The sequence below is a fragment of the Lissotriton vulgaris genome, chromosome 6 (genome assembly GCF_964263255.1).
Source record: "Lissotriton vulgaris chromosome 6, aLisVul1.2, whole genome shotgun sequence".
In the NCBI taxonomy this organism is placed as follows: domain Eukaryota; kingdom Metazoa; phylum Chordata; class Amphibia; order Caudata; family Salamandridae; genus Lissotriton; species Lissotriton vulgaris.
In genome coordinates, this window is record NC_141694.1 from 431,308,635 (window position 1) to 431,322,229 (window position 13,595).

The 13,595-nt window shown below is 38.6% G+C and overlaps 1 protein-coding gene across 1 annotated transcript in view; it reads right to left on the minus strand.

Moving 5' to 3' along the window:
* BMP5 (bone morphogenetic protein 5) overlaps positions 1 to 13,595 on the minus strand; it is a 469,301-nt gene that overhangs the window by 241,188 nt on the left and 214,518 nt on the right. The window contains exon 2 of the mRNA XM_086926447.1: positions 5,643 to 5,835. Within this exon, the coding sequence (XP_086782573.1) occupies positions 5,643 to 5,835 (193 nt within the window). The remainder of the gene's footprint in view (positions 1 to 5,642; positions 5,836 to 13,595) is intronic.

Consider the following 13,595-nt stretch of genomic DNA (forward strand, 5'->3'; position numbering starts at 1 on the left):
CTACAGAAATTAAGGTGGGCAAGGAAGACTACATAACATACGGCTTAAGATTTTGCTATTATTGTGCAATAAATGTAGCAATGTACAATGATTTTGATATCAATTAGTGTAAATGTTGTTCCTTAGGATGAGCTGAATCTTTCTAATCATCATGAAAACTACCAAAACACTATACACTTTTAGTGGACAGGACAGAGGAACAAAAAAATTAACTGACTTTTCGTGACTTAAAAAGATCAACATCTTGCATAGATATGTTAGCTTACACTAATGGCTACACTGTGTATAAAGCTAGAGTAACATATTGCTTTTTAGGTTAAACTTGGCAGTGCACTTGTCACTACCCTTTTAAATAAATGTAGACACAGTAGTCTCCTGTAGACCAACTACTTATCTCCACATGCTATTGGCAGATTGCTCGCTGCCTCAAAATTAGCTCAGACAAACAGAGATACTTTTTGGCACTGACAGTCACCCAGATGCCTACACCTGGTGGCCCTCAGAACTAGGTACCTCCCACAACATAATCTGTGGTAAGAAATCTAAGCGTCAAATTTGATTCCAACTTGTCTTTCAAACCTCATGTTAGAGCAGTGTAACTCCGCTATTTCCTCACTCTGAAATCCATCAGGAAGATGATCCATTTGATTCCTGAGAAAAATCGTAAATCCATCATTCATGCCTTGGTAACATCAAAACTGTATTACGTGAATAGCCTTAACCTATTTCTACCATCATATCTGCTTTACCATTTGTAGACTATTCAAAAAGCTGCAACTATGTTGGTTCAGAAGATCCCTGCACACTCCACTGTTGTGCCCTCCTTGCGCAGTCTACATTGGCTGCCCATTGAAAGCTGCATCAAATTTAAAGCTCTAACAATCACTTCCAAGATTGAGAGTAGAAAGGCCCTTTCTACTTAAGAAGAAGATTGTACTTAAGAAGAAGATTGTACCCCCACCAACAGTAGAGATCTCTGTGCTCCAATGGACAAAAACATTTAAGTGTTCCCAGGGTCCACAAGGCAAGAAGAGGTAGTCACTACTTTTCCTTCTTGACCATTAAACTTTGGAAACTCTTTTCCTTCGACTCTTTGCTTGGTGCCTACAAAATCAGTTTTAGGTCTGAAGACCTATATTTTTGATATATAGGCCGCCTGTTCTTTTTCTGATTAACTGCCTGTTCCACTTTTAAGCTACTAGCGCTGGCATGCCTCTCTGGATGCACCCGATTGCTTTACACATTTTATTGTATTGTATTGGTGTCATTCGACCTAGGAAATGCTTCCAATGCATGAGTAGCATTGTTTTTAGAATATTGCAGTGACTATTTGGTGAATACGTGCAAAATCGGCCCTGTAACAAAATCGGTCGAAAAGCGACCCCGGCAAAGGGCTCGCTCGCTCCCCCAGGGGGCCGGCCGAGCACTTTGCCAGGGCCGGTTTTGGTTCTCAGTCCGGCCCTGCTTATTACCCATTTAGATCATTGCTGTATATAACGTGGTAATATACTTTCTTCTGTAAGTGCAATTTCAATTGGAGGATTTGCTATTTCCACACTACGACATACTCTAGAACGGAAAGATTTACACCCACACATGTTTTTGAGTTTAGAGCATGGGTGCATGGGTCCAATTCTCTGCAAATGTACTTGTATTTATTTCTAAGAAATTAGATAAAAGACCTATTACATCAATTATTTTCACATTTATAAAATAGGAATTGAAAATTCACCAAACATTTAAGGAATCCGTGCATAACAAAGTGTTACTTGGCCTATTTAATCTTATATGTTATTGGTAAAACGTGAACAAATTGTATTTGCAGTGTACCGAGTTCAAATTGCATTCCTTCTGTGCAAGCCCATATACTTACGATGAAGGTTTCCCAGTGGGCAATTGCAGAAGCTAATCAGAGTGCAATAGGGAATGCAAAATGGTTACCTTAAGGCCTTGAATGCAAGTCCTTTTTTATTGCAGAGTCATTCATAAGGTCCAATAAATAATGATACCATAAGGGGGCATATTATCAAGGACAGGCGATACATTATCGCCGCTTTTATCGGCAGGAAACTGCCGATAAAGCGGCGATAATGGCCTTGATAATATGCTCTATGAATTCCAATTGAAGCCCATGTTAGTTGTGTTCACATCTAACATGGGCTTCGATTGGAATTCATAGAGCATGTTATCAAGGTCATTATCTCCGCTTTATCTGCAGTTTTCTGCCGATAAAAGCGGCGATAATGTATCGCCTGTCCTTGATAATATGTTAGTTATTGGATGAGATAAATAACGGCAATTAGGAGTTCTGCCCTCAAAATAGGGTGTAACATGTGGATTTTGCTGCTTGCCACGATTTATACTGGGCCATTCACCTGGTATACTTTGGCAGAATTCACCTGTCGAAATGTATTGTCTAAAAAATAAAATCTGTCTTTATAATGGGACAAATTTTATAATTCCACCACTAGTGCAAACAGTGGTTTGCAAGGGTGTCAGAATTTCAAGGCAATCTTACTCGACACCTTACCATCCTTTAGCCTTCACAGAGTGTTTCCCATCATTGTATGCACTTTTGCCAAAAAACAGATATGCCTGGTGCAAATGTTATTTGTATTGGGGTTATTCGCGTGCATTGATTACCCCAATAGTAAATACCTGCGTAAATTGGCAGAAACAACCCACTGCCATTTTCTAGGCAAATTAATCATTTTTCATTTATGTAAGAAAATCATTTTGTAGAATTCTGAGTAAATTATTTATTTCTTATTATGCGTTATCAGCTACTGCTCTTTACGGTGTAGGGCAACACATACTTTTTCAAACACTGCCTCACCCTCCCAGGATTCCAGAGAAACCTCAGCAAAGGAGAAGGTAGGGGTTGAAGGTATTTCGTTCTATGGCAATTAAAGTCAGGGGAATACAAGGTTGAGGCATAGCCCTACCTTGTGAAACTGACAACTCATCCATACAAACAGACCATGAACTCTCATACTCTCGAGGTAGAGCCGATCGAATTCTGGCACTCGACTAAGGGTCTCCACCAGGAAAGCTCAGAATGTATGTACTCTTTTTGAGGTTGTGTAGTGCTGAAATTGGCATTTCCTGCCAACTTTAAGACGTCTAAATAAATTTGCTGAAATCGTACACCAAGACTGCCACCATCGTTTGCTGCACAGTGTTCTTTTTTCTTTAAAAAGTCTACTGTGTATCAGAATTAAAGGCTTAGGCCCTCATTATGGGTGACTTGGGCCAACTGATGCTATATTCTTGTGCCCAGAATTACCAATAACACATGTATGAATAACTCTGAGGGGAGGGAATATATTGGTATTCTGAGTCGCATCTGAGTTGCATTTTACAGGCCCCTGAGAAACAGGTAATTCCTAGAAGTATGTCTGTATCTAATTCTCTTGGTATTTCCCATTATTTCAGTCATTTTGCTCCCAGGCATTCTGGAAGGTTTTTGCTGCTGAAATGTCTGAGGAAGGAATTGTCAGGATAGCGGATCCCTGCATTGGTTGTAATTCTCAATTGGGCTGTTAACAGTACTTAACAGCTGAAGAGAGAGTTTCAGTCCTCTTTGCCTGAGGCCTTTAATCAGGTATCAGGTCAACAGCAGCAACATCCTTGACTGACATTCAGCAACATGGTGTTAGAAATTGGGTATCTTTTTAGCAGAGGTATGCACCCTGACCAAGTAGTGACAGAAATCCTAGACAGTGTAAGTCACACCACACCCTAAATTATCCTGTGCTCACCCTCTGATAGCGTGGCACAGAGGCTGGCTTAGCTCAGAAGGCGATATGTAAAGTATTTGTGCCATACCTCATACAGTGATACAGTGAAAACAGCACAAAAAGGCTCCACAACTGTTTAGAAAAATAACAAATTACTTTATAAATAAAACAAAACCAAAGTGACAAAGATCCAATGTATAGAAGTTCAGTTATTGAAATTTTGAAGAAATAAATGCAGTAAAGTACTTAGAAGCAAGTAGCACTAAAAAGGTTACTTGGAGTCGTGCTGGGCCGGGGTAAAGTCATAGTTCAGGCCGACCGAGATGGAGCACTGGCTGGCAACAGGGCCCACACAGGCCCCGGTGAACAAAGTGCCTTTTCTTGTCCCAAACAGCGAGATGCGTAAATCTTCTCTATGCAGTGAAGACGATACATTAGTTCCAAAGACAGGTGTCAGAGTTGAAAGGCATCAAGCGATGCACCAGATTCTATCATGCAGTTGAGGAGATGCATCAATATGACCAAGCTGCAGCGGTGGCGATATGCTGTCAGATGCGGTTATCTCTGGAGGCAAAGCACTGGTTCCGAGGCGATGTGCCAACTTTACTCATGCAACCAGGTTGATGAACCAGTTCTGCTACACACAGACATGGGCCACTTTCGGTGAGTCTGGCACAAGAGCAGGGGTAAGGACCTTGATTCCCTGAGTTTCAAGCAAGAGGAGGAAAGCCAACAAGCCCTGGGAGATCACTTGGAAGAAGGCAGAGTCCAGCTCTCCTTCACCAGAGTCAGAGAGCAGCCGGCAGCAGGGCAGCAAACAGAAAAGCAGGCCTTCCAGATCAGCAGTCCAGTTGAGTTCTTTGAGTAGCATAGTAGGTCTTCTCACAGAGGTTCAGGTGTAGGTCCAGAAGAGTCTGATTTGAGATGGGTCAGAGACCCGGTACATATAACCAAATGTGCCCTTGTGAGTGTTTGATTGATTCAGATGCTATGTCCCTCACCACCCCCTTTTGTACCGCTTTTGGCCGCCATAAGTGTGGCAGGGTATGCTCAGACGTGTTTGATTTATTCAGCGTTTCTTCCATCATTTGTTGAGGCAGCATGTTCACCATGCAGGACACATTGCTACCCCAGCAATTTTTAATTGCATTAGCACATGTAAGCCTATTTCCACTTCAACACAAAAAACTCTGCCAAAATACTCTTTGCATAATGGTAAACTCTACTTTACTCCTGATTCCTATTGAAGGTGTCAATCTTAAAAAAATCATAGGAGTTTCCTTTTCTGTAAAACATTTCAGTTGTTTTGATACATATGGTTACTGTATTTTGTTCCTATTGTAATAGGGCGGCACAAACTTAAATGGGTTGAAATAATTGAATAAAGAACTATGGCCCTAATTACAATGTGGATCGGAGTTTTCTCCGACACCGTGCAGGGACTTACAGGTGCTCCCAGTCCCCCAACCAGAGGCTGCAGACGCAAGGGGGGCCTGCTAGAAAACACTGTCTGTGGGGGATTATGTGAGACCTCCGATTGGCCAACGGGTTCCTTGAGCCTGTCAAAAGCCAGTCAGTCCGACCGGCCGCTTTAAACCATGGATTTCGATGGTCAGAGGCTTTCCGACCAATGTCTTAATCAGCCCCTAAATAGAGTGGAACAGGTATCTGTGTTTCATTTACTGTTACACAAATTACTCTAATGGTTTTCCAAAACTGTCTTTTTCTATATTCAAAAATAAAAAACTAGACAATTCCATCCCCATTTTCGAAAGTGTTCAGGACATCGGTTAGATATTGAATGCTACATTCATTACAATTCTCAGCAACATGTGACATTTCAATCGCAATTAATGTAAACCAATCCCAATGTTTACCCACTGGGTAAGAAAATGGTGTTACCTGTTAGGGTTTTCCTTTATGATCTGATAAACACTTATTTTCAGGGTTTCATTTTCAAAGCGAATGTTGCTTCGATCCTTGTATATGCGAAATTCAGCTGCTGTCACAGCTTCTCCGTGAGGGATCTGAGTGAGGTCAAACCGAAATTCTTTGTAGTGTCTGCGCTGATGAGAGAAATCCTTGTCTCTTTCCACTGCCAAAAAAAAAGAAATACAAGGGTAAATCCTGAACAGAGCAAATGATTAACTGTGAATTTACTATTCTTAAAAATTTAAAACAAACATGGTGGCTGATTTCAACTGAACAAATAGTTAAACCACCAATCGAGGCATAACTTCCGGTAGAAGGAAACCTGTCAAGCCAACTGGTTTCAGTTCAAAAGGAAATAAACCTCAGTCGTCTAATGCTAACTCCAGGAGCCAGAATGAGAAAATATGAGAAAGTAAAAAAGTACGTTAAAGGTCACTTGAAGTACAAAAACGTTAAAGTGCACATTTCAAACTCTAGGGTCTCGTATCACAATGAAAACGTCCACTATAAAGGCTTGCTCATATCGGAAGAGTGCCAAAGTGATAATCGTGTGCAGGAACTCATGTAGAAAATAATATTAAAAAATGATTTATTTATGGTCTTATTCATGTACACTGTAATCACAATAACTGACAGGCTCGGTTTAAGTGGTTTTCAAAATGATTGCGAGTAAAAGCCTTTGGGACATTTGAACAATCTGTGAACTGCAGCAGATGACCAAACATCCAATTATCCCTCACTACCAACATAAAGATTCCTATTTGCAAGATCATTGTATAGCTGCTGTCGGCAATATGCAACCAAATATAGCTTTAATAAAAAAACGCATAGAATTAAAAGAAAGATGAATTCTAAAGTGCAATACGGTGCCTTCCGGGTACACCTCTCAGCAGAGGCTAAAAAATATGCAAGTCACATTAATACAGCCTTTTCCCCTTCCTTAATAACTCGTGGAGGTGTCATAAAGGTAAATTGCACTTTTGAGTAATTTGCAAGTGTAATTTTGAGTAACTTTACTACTTGTGGCCATGTTATTTCTTCAGCCACGATGACTGCTTCAGTTGGCGTAGCTGTGGTCAAGAGGTCTTCATGTCAGGCAACGTCAAGCTCACTTGTTCATTGTCCCTATTGAGCACCGCACACCAAGAAAGGGGTCAGGCCAGTGGTTCTTCTAGCAACTACTGTGGTCTCAGTACTGTCACATTTCATGTAGATTTAACAAACAGGACTAAAGATACAAACATTAAAAGTGTATTAGCCAACTCCAACTTTGCTCCTCTTACAATTATTGGCACACAACTTCACAAACCAATAGAAAACTAATCCTTTCAATCTTCTATCAAATTGTGTACAGAATCCTTCCACAGTACAAAAGAGAGGTGAAAAAACCAATCGCTCATTGGGACAAGTTTGTTCTTAAAACTAATAACGTACATGTGTAAAGGCAGATTAAAATACATTAGTTTACATCACATCAGTCACAATAAACTGCTTCATTTTACTTTTAACTGCACTCATAAATCTTCCGAATGCGATTGACACATCTAAATATTGCATGTTAACTATCAGACCTAAAGTCATCTTTGGTAACTAGGTATCATATTTTAAAAACAAAGTTTTAGAAATCTCTTTACATCTATCCTTATATAACAAACAATCAATTAAAATATGTAGCAAATTGCATTTTGAGTTCAATGGACAATAACATTTACAATAATTATTTAAATCAGCAGGTACACCTCTAACACTTGATATGCTGGATTTCATACTATTCTATCATTTAAAATCATTGCTCAACGTTTATGGTCCATTCATTTGTACAGATATACACATTCTTCCCCATTACCCAATGCATCCAATGTTAATCCTACCGACCTTCAGATATTTGAAATCCCATTTCTGCGTTATAGTTCCAGATAAGACTTTAACGGATTTTTTTACTGGGTAATCGTTCGAATGATTCTCTATAACCAAGCAATTCATGTTTACCTTTACATTTGCTAATCGTTTTTACTAGGTTAACCACCACTGCCTTCCACTATTCCGAGCTTCTTGCCAGGACAAATTAGACACTTTATGAGAATTTTAAGCCACTAACAAATTTGTTTATAAAGCATAAAAGGCGTTTACCTGCAAACTGAGTTCATGATGTAAGCTCGTATGTGTGCCTACTGGCTTGAATCACAGCTCTTTTTCCGTGAATTTAAAACGTTCTTTGATGTGACACTTTCTATTTGCTCCCAAAGATTGTTGGCAGTTAGGTATACAACATATGCTCCATGTATTACCATTGTTGGAATTTGTTATCCATCTCTGCAGTCATAAGGGATGACAGTGAGTACCCACAGTATTTCTAATTACATTTTGAAAGAGCCCTTGCCAATATTGCTGCGCTTTCTTTTTGAAGATGAAAGTGACCTGTCCAGTCTAAGCTGTTTGTAAATTTAGACCTATATATTTATAACGTTTCACTTCCTCTATTCTTTCCTTCTGTAGAAATCATTTGAACTTTTGTTGTTTTGTTACCAAAGATAATTATCTTTTCTTTTTTCACTGTCTGTATGTAGGAAATGTATTTCACAATACTTTGCAAGAACATACATTTTCATCTGCCGACATATTGCAGAATAATTCATAGTAATCAAATCATCAGCATAAATTACGCAAAGGATATATATATTTCCCATCTTGGATAAAAACAAGTGAGTTGATGTTAATGTAGTTGGAAGACCAGCTACATGAAGGCTGAAAAGCGTAGGTACCAAGAAACAATCTTGGCATAGGTCATTTTCTACTCCAAATGATTTGGGGAGTCAACTCATCACATCGAGTTCTACCTATCTCCAATTAGACAAATGCATTTGCTATAATAAAGAGAGCTGACCAATTGGTATATCCCACATAAATCATTTTTTTCACAGGTGGCCCGCCGTCCACTGTATCAAAGGTAGTTTGTAAGTCAACAAAGCATTCACAGAGCCTGTAATTTAATTCTACTGACTTCTTAACTATTACTTGTTAAGGGAAACAGTGATCCACTGTTAAATGGCCTTCTCTAAAGCCCTGCTAGTCTAGAGAGATGAGTTTTTTTAATTAATACTACAATCCTTTAGGTGTGTGCGAAAAATGTAAGCAAATATTCTTGAGCTAATATCAGACAGGCTTTTTAATCTATAGTTGTTAGGTATACTCCCGTTACCCTTTACAAACGTTATTATAAAATCAAAACTTGTTTGTTGTCCCTTTTAAATTGTCCTCCCTTTGATGCATCTACATGAATTTGACAATCCCAAGAGAAATCTCAACCTACAAAGGCCCTCATTATGAGATGAGGTATTTCACTCCATATCGCAGTAATGAGTCTAATGGCCAAAAACTCTGGGCCAAATAATTCCAGGTCTGGAGACAGTGATCCTTTCACTTAAGCTGCAGGGGAAAGGGATGTGGACAGCGGATCACTGACAGAATATCGACCTACAAAATATCGACCTACAGGAATATCGAGTCAAAAATATCGAGGGCAAGAATATCGACATCCAATCTACAACATGGTAAGTACAAAAATATCGAAAAAATAATATAGATGTTAAAAATATCGATGTTAAAAATATCGTTTTTTTCTTTTAAAATATAAATGTTAAATAAAGTAAATAACACTAATAAATAAAATCTACATAGTTAAAAGTATCTAATAATGTTTAAAATTAATAAATAATACATATATAATAATAATACATTAATCAAATATATACAGTAAATATATAATATATATGTACTGAACAATAAGTTGTAATAATTATTTTACTAATTTATAAATTAATAAAATATATTCTAAATTACAAATACATTTACAAACATAAAACAATAACATAAATAAAATGTAAAAAATATAAAAAATTACTATTCCCACTCCAGAGAGTGAAACAGTAGGGAAAGCGTTGGATAGCGTAGGAGTATAAATTACTATTCCCACTCCAGAGAGTGCAACAGTAGGGGAAGCGTTGGATAGCGTAGGAGTAAAAATTACTATTCCCACTCCAGAGAGTGCAACAGTAGGGAAAGCGTTGGATAGCGTAGGAGTAAAAATTACTATTCCCACTCCAGAGAATGCAACTGTAGGGAAAGCGTTGGATAGCGTAGGGGTAAAAATTACTATTTCCACTCCAGAGAGTGCAACAGTAGGGAAAGCTTTGGATAGCGTAGGGGTAAAAATTACTATTCCCTCTCCAGAGAGTGCAACAGTAGGGAAAGCGTTGGATAGCGTAGGAGTATAAATTACTATTCCCACTCCAGAGAGTGCAACAGTAGGGAAAGTGTTGGATAGCGTAGGAGTGAAATTTACTATTCCCACTCCACAGAGTGCAACAGTAGGGAAAGCGTTAAATAGCGTAGGAGTAAAAATTACTATTCCCACTCCAGAGAGTGCTTCAGTAGGGAAAGCGTTGGATAGCGTAGGGGTAAAAATTACTATTCCCACTCCAGAGAGTGCAACAGTAGGGAAAACGTTGGATAGCGTAGGAGTAAAAATTACTATTCCCACTCCAGGAAGTGCAACAGTAGGGAAAGCGTTGGATAGCGTAGGAGTTAAAATTACTATTCCCACTCCAGAGAGTGCAACAGTAGGGAAAGCGTTGGACAGGGTAGGGGTAAATATTACTATTCCCACTCCAGAGAGTGCAACAGTAGGGAAAGCGTTGGATAGCGTAAGAGTAAAAATTACTATTCCCACTCCAGAGAGTGCAACAGTAGGGAAATCTTTGGATAGCGTAGGGGTAAAAATTACTATTCCCACTCTAGAGAGTGCAACAGAAGGGAAAGCGTTGGATAGCGTAGGGGTAACAATTACTCTTCCAACTCCAGAGAGTGCAACAGTAGGGAAAGTGTTGGATAGCGTAGGGGTTAAAATAACATACTTATAAATAAAAGTTTTTTTAATAATAAAAATATAAACTATTAAATAAATATAAACCATATACAATACCTATACATAATTATATAAAAAATGATTAGCTAAATATATTTCACCAAAAATAAATATTAAAAAATACCGTTTTATAATATTTAATTACCAATTAATAATTCATTAACAATTATATTATTAACAAAACAATTATTTTAAAAACATTATTACTCAATTACATTTAAATTACTTCCCACCATATTCCCCTATAAACCCACTACCCGCAACAGAACACATTTATCTATTTATGAATTAATACAAATTATTTACCAATTAATTAAAATTAATTACCAATTAATTAAAATTAATTTATAATTACTACTAATTAATAATTAATTAAACATAATTAAATTACTTCCCACCCTATTCCCCTATAAACCCACAACCGGCTACAGAACATATTTATCAATTAATCAATTAATTAAAATAAATTACCAATTAATTAAATGTAATTACCAATTATTTAAAATTAATTAATAATACCTACTAATTAATAATTAATTTAACCTAATTATATTAGTTCCCACCCTATTTCCCTATAAACCCATAACCCGCTACAGAACATATTTATCAATTAATCAATTAATTAAAATTAATTTCCAATTCATTACAAATAATTACCAATTAATTACAATATATTAATAAATCCTACTAATTAATAATCAATTTAACATCATTAAATTACTTCCCACCCTATTCCCCTATAAACCCACAACCCGCTCCGGTACTAAAACATATAATTTGCTTATAAATAAATGTATTAATATATAAAATTAATACACATATAATATTAATTATTTTAAATACTTAAGTTAAACATATAACACATACATAATAAAAACAAAAAAATAATACAAATATTGATATTAGTGTCATCGAAATTAGCGACATCGATATATATGCTATCGATATTACTAACTTCGATATTACTTACATCGATATAAAGAATTTCGATATTACTTACCTTAGGGTCGATATTCTGTCCAACGATATTCTTGACATCGATATTCTGCACCTTCGAAATTTCAAACACAATATTTTGGTTGGTCGATATTTAATACTCGATATTTAGACTGTGTACCGTGGACAGCAGCACTGTCTAGCTCCGCCTGCCCCTCCAGCAGTTAGCAGACAAAGCTTCTGCCAGACAAGCACAACCAAGCCCTATAACCCCCCACAACCATCCTATCTCCTCCACCCCTTGCTCTCTTGGTAACTATTACTCAAAGCAGGTGGAAATGGCATTTTTTACATTGAAAATGTAAACATGCATTGGCAATGCCAATATATCTGACTTATAGCTGAAAGTGCCTCTTCAGTTACTGATGAGCTAAACTATTAAATACCTTATCATGCATGCAGTCCCATCCATTCTTCCACCCCCTGACTCATATTTTTATTCACCCAATCACTCATCCAAAATAAATCCCAACGTCAAAAACCATAAGTTAGATAGGCTAAAAGATTAAAAGTAGAAAAATTAAATGCTTCTGCATACATGTGGTGGGCATGTGTTTGCAATTAAGAATAAGCAAAACATTAAAAGAGAAAAGGTAGGCCAAATTGGTGACATTCTTGTATGAAAAATACTTTATATTTGTGAGAAATGTACAGTCCAATGACTTTGGACCCCTCCTCTGATGCCATACTTGCGCCCATCCACACATGTCACACGCCACGTCAGCAGAGAGCTGGAGGGAGGACTGTGGGACCCAAACATCGCTTGGAGAATTCCTAGCCCACATCTTCAGTATATCGGCATGAGTACTGTGAGCGGGAGGCTACTAGGCCCATCCTAGGCACTGACGTCAGGCCGCATTTCTGCTCTGCCCCTACCCGTTCATCAATGCACGGGGCATGCTCGTGGAGACGAGCACGCTCGGTTGTACGGAGGGCGGCAGGGGCTGAGGTGGGGTCGCTTTTGGTTTCGGCTTTGTGGTTGCAGTGCCACATGTGGGGTACCCCGCTTATGCCTCAGTCTCTGCTTCTCATCGGGATTGTTTGTCCTTTACAGCCAGTGGCAGCCTCATGACATCGGCCACAGCACTGATTTGGAGCTGAGTTTTATTCTATTTCTAGGCCTCAGTTCAAATAAGTCAACATTTTTTTAAACTTCCTAAGTTTCTGTCCTCCAGTTTGCAGCCTACATTTGCCACCATCACTGCTGCTGTCTCTAACTGAGCAGCCCTTTAGTTCTGCAGCTCATCACCATGAATTATATCTCCAGCTTCCATAATCCTTGTGTCAGTGAAGGCAGCGTCAAAAGACCAGGGGAGGAGATAAATGATGCCTGCATGCTGCTGCCTGGTAAAGTGTTACGTGCTGGCTTCTTTCTTTTTTTTGCCCGTGGGTCATTTCCTCCTTTTCCTGCCTTCCTTATATGTATAATCCAGTGATGGCTTTGGAAGTTAATGACATTTTGGATTGAGGCGCTATTTTATACTCTTGTGACTTTTTGCACCTAGGGGAAGAACGGAGGGCAAACTGGAAACACAAGGGGACAAACCAGTTAATCAAGGCAGTATTTAGGGGAAGTACTTTGGATTCTTTTTTCGCGTGTGCCATCAGTCTTGTTTCTATGGAAGTTGTACTGGCTGAGAGGCATTTGTCTAAGAATTTTGGTGTTGCCTCCGGCTGCTCTCTGACTTCCCCGTATGGCCAACATGCCAGCCTAATGCCTATTGCTCACTTTGCAACTGGATTCAAGCTAGCCTGGCTGATGATGGCTGATTAGCCAGAAACCGGTCCCAGGATGCTTGTTTCCGGTCCAGGGAAGACCTGGTTTGGCAGTTCGGGGTGGACTGTTCCCATGAGGCACAGGGTCAGACTGATTTGCATATGGCCATGTCTGAACTGTGGTGGTGGTGGAGTGAGCTAAAGAATGGTGATGGATCAAACCCAGATCAGTTGACTGGGGATGAGTGTTTGATTTGCTCCAACGCTGTATCCATCATCCCCTTTGG